The 3,500-nt window shown below is 31.3% G+C and overlaps 1 protein-coding gene across 1 annotated transcript; it reads left to right on the top strand.

Annotated features, from left to right (window-relative positions):
• The first annotated feature begins 1,399 nt into the window (after positions 1–1,399).
• Positions 1,400–2,888, top strand: LOC105634142 (caffeoyl-CoA O-methyltransferase). Its single transcript, XM_012216948.4, has 5 exons — positions 1,400–1,548; positions 1,785–1,870; positions 1,945–2,089; positions 2,252–2,383; positions 2,475–2,888. The coding sequence occupies exons 1-5, from the start codon at positions 1,495–1,497 to the stop codon at positions 2,763–2,765; spliced, it is 708 nt and encodes a 235-aa protein (XP_012072338.2). The 5' UTR covers positions 1,400–1,494; the 3' UTR covers positions 2,766–2,888.
• Positions 2,889–3,500: the final 612 nt, after the last annotated feature.

The raw sequence follows: 3,500 nt of genomic DNA, 5'->3' as shown, positions 1-3,500 counted from the left end.
CGTTGATTTTCAGCAATAAATACTTGCAATGGAAATAGAATTCGTTGATTGTAAAATAAAGATGATATATATTATGATCCGGTATATGAATGTACAAATATTTTTTAGCGAATTGAACTTATTTTTTATAACCGAATTAAAAATTAAAAATTAAAATTATCTAAAACCTTAAGATAAATCAAATCCATCAACTTCAATAGCCGAAATGAAAAATTAAATTAGATTGGTTTTGTTCAATTTTATTTTTCTATTTTAACCCTGCTTGCTGCTAATAGCAGGGAAAAAAAAAAAAAAAAAACGGAACCACTATTTAAAGAGAGTCAGACAGTCTTAAAAAATTGCCAGTGTAACAATTCATTTGTTAAGATACATAAATTGCCACAGTGTAACAATTCAGAACAACACCATTGATGCAAATAATTTTTAAATACCATTTTGGAAAAGTGGTCAACTTTAATTACGTACAATCCTAATTCAACGGCAATCTTATAAGATTTTATACGATCCTAATGATCTTGAGCTCAAGTTGTTATTATTCTCTGGTTTGTGAAGATTTTATAATTCTAATAGAGAAAAAATTCTTTCTAACATTAAATTAATTAATTAAATTTCATAGTAAAACTACAAAATTATATGATCTAAATTCGGATTTTAATAACTATAATCTGAATACGGTAGATCCATCAAATTGAGGATCAAGCGGAGTATAATTATACCAACTTGATTTGATTTATTTGTAAATAAAAGAATAATATTGCCAATTGCTAGGTCCGATTAAAATGAAAATTATAATTTATTTTAACCATACAAAATTTGTGGCAGTCCAAGATCAATTGGACACAAATGGATAATTATGAATTTACTGTCTAAATTTTATCTATTTTACTATTTCAGCCTTTCAAATTATATTTTTTACCAGTCAAATTTTTGAATCAATGATTTTTTAATAATTTATTATAGTGAGCTATCTAAACTATTCTTGTTACTTTATATTATCATATAACTTATTTCATTTTTTTCATTCTTTTAGTTTGTTTTGGAATAAAAAAATTATATGAAATTTTTAAAAACTCATTTTAAAGAAGATATATCAGATAATAAAAAAATTGAATTTTTTTATATTATTCATATTTATGTCTATATTTGATATAATTTACTGTATAAAATTATCCGTTACAAATTTTAAAAAAACATAATCCGGCTTAACACTCTCCATGAATAGAGAAGAGGAGGTGATGGGTATTTCCGCCTTGACGCGAATTGAAATTTGGAGGCCCCACTCCAACCGAATTCAGGTTTTCTGTGTTGTACACTTTACCAATTTTGGCGTTTGGCGTGAGCTGCATTCTTTCACATGTGGCGGATTTCATTTTCCTTTATTTGCGCATGCAGACGACACGCGGTGTTAATGCAAAAGAGATACAAAACTAGATTTAAAATCAAAGTTAAAAGAAGAAGAAGAAGAAGAAGAGGAAGAAGAAGAAGTCGTCAGGCATGGCGTATAGTTTACCTCGTAAAGGAATCCTCCAGAGCGAAGCTCTCTTGAAGGTTTATATATATATATATATATAAGAAAGTTTGTTTCGTCGGTTGATCTCTGATTTATTTTCTTCCTTTTTATCTCTGCTCAATTAATAATTGCGAAGCAATTAATTATTTATCTTCACCGCAGCAATTAAGCATTTTAAATTGCATTAGTTACTTGTATATCTAGAGAAAAAGACATTAAGCACTCGAATTATGTCCATTGAATGTTTTTTGAAAGTTATGAAATTTTGTTACAGTATATCTATGAAAAAAGTGTATATCCAAGAGAGCACGAGGAACTCAAGAATTTACGAAAAGCTACAGAGAACAAATATGGAAACCTGTAAGTAATTACTATATATATGATCAATAAATATTAGAAAAGTTTACAAATGTTTGAAAAAATTTGAATTGTAGGAGCTTAATGTCAGTACCAGCTGATGAAGGGCAGTTCCTATCAATGCTTGTGAAGATGATGAACGCGAAAAGGACAATAGAGATTGGTGTTTTTACTGGCTATTCTCTTCTTTCAACTGCTCTTGCCTTGCCTCATGACGGCCGAGTAATTTATATACTCTTCTTACTTTTTTTCGCCTTTTTTTGGTATGGGACTAATTCATTTTGGAGTTCCTATCTACAGTTCTGCATAAACCTGGCTTTTTTTTTTCTCCCTCCCTTTTAAATGAAGAATTAACCTTGGTCTGCTGAAAAATTTTGTGAACAGATAACAGCAATAGACATTGATCAAGAAGCTTATGAATTTGGATTACCATTCATTCGCAAGGCAGGCGTTGAGCACAAAATCAATTTCATTCACTCTAATGCTATTTCAGTATTAAGTGAAATGTTAAACAATGTATGCATACTTTCATAAAATGTTTTGCCTAAATATATCTACATTAGGATTTTATTTGTTTTAGTGTTTTTTTTCTGTATATTTACAACAGGAACAGGAGAAAGAAGAATTTGACATGGCATTTGTAGATGCTGATAAGCACAATTACAAAAATTACCATGAGCAATTGCTGAAATTAGTTAAGATTGGAGGAATAATTGCTTACGATAACACCTTATGGTATGGATTTGTTGCTCAAGAAGAAAATGCAGTTCCAGAGCCTTTCAGGGATACAAGAAAGTGTATACTGGAGATGAACGACTACCTATCTCAGGATCAACGTGTAGAGATCTCACAAGTTTCAATTGGTGATGGTGTTACTTTATGTAGGCGTCTATATTGAAAATTTACTACCATGTTGCATTGCTATTTAGATTTTGTTTGTTGGAGATGAGATGATAGATGGTGTTTTATTATTTTCATCCCTAAAATAAAATTATAATACTTGCATTGTTTTTACTGCCAATTCTTTCTTTCGCCTACAAGATAAAGCACAATCCGTCTGTAATATTAATTGGTAATGATTAGAACCTGAGCTGTTGGTGCCCAGTACAGCAACATTCCATTTCAGATAATATTTAGTAGGAGGAAGCCAATTAACTAAAGATCTGGTTGGTTTAGAGATTCTCCAATGGTAAATAGAGGAAGTAGTAGAGATTACTTGATTTAAAGTGCAAGGAAAATCGGGAACGGTGCTTTGATCCATGCACAAGCTCTGTACAACAACAGATCAAAAAGTCTTTCTTCATCAAACAGGAATTCCTAAAAGTGGATTCATTCCTTTCCTTCCAAAGAGTCCAAATCACAGAATAGAAGGTTGCCCACCAGAATCTAGATTGGAACCAACCCCGACCCCGAGCGAAAACGACCAATGACCAAAATGATCTTTAAGACTGCTAGAGGTACAAAAAGAGATTCCCCACCACGATAAACACTTGCACCACAATTTTCAAGCCGAAAAGGTGACTGGGTGACTCAAGAACGTGATTACAAAAAGAGCAAAAACAAGCATCTTTCGAAAGAATAACCTTCCTAACCAGATTGTCTTTAGTGTTAATACCATTCCGAAGAATGAGCC

This window comes from Jatropha curcas, chromosome 11, assembly GCF_041381405.1.
Source record: "Jatropha curcas cultivar XTBG-Jc1 chromosome 11, XTBG_Jcur_1.0, whole genome shotgun sequence".
Classification (NCBI taxonomy): Eukaryota; Viridiplantae; Streptophyta; class Magnoliopsida; order Malpighiales; family Euphorbiaceae; genus Jatropha; species Jatropha curcas.
This window is presented reverse-complemented; position numbering and strand designations above follow the sequence as displayed.

Bases quoted from the DNA above. Each gene is read 5' to 3' on its own strand.
- LOC105634142 (XM_012216948.4), top strand. From the start codon at position 1,495: ATGGCGTATAGTTTACCTCGTAAAGGAATCCTCCAGAGCGAAGCTCTC. The intron at 2,090-2,251 runs GTAATTTATATA...TTTTGTGAACAG, and splicing joins CCTTGCCTCATGACGGCCGA to ATAACAGCAATAGACATTGA. The intron at 2,384-2,474 runs GTATGCATACTT...TATTTACAACAG, and splicing joins TAAGTGAAATGTTAAACAAT to GAACAGGAGAAAGAAGAATT.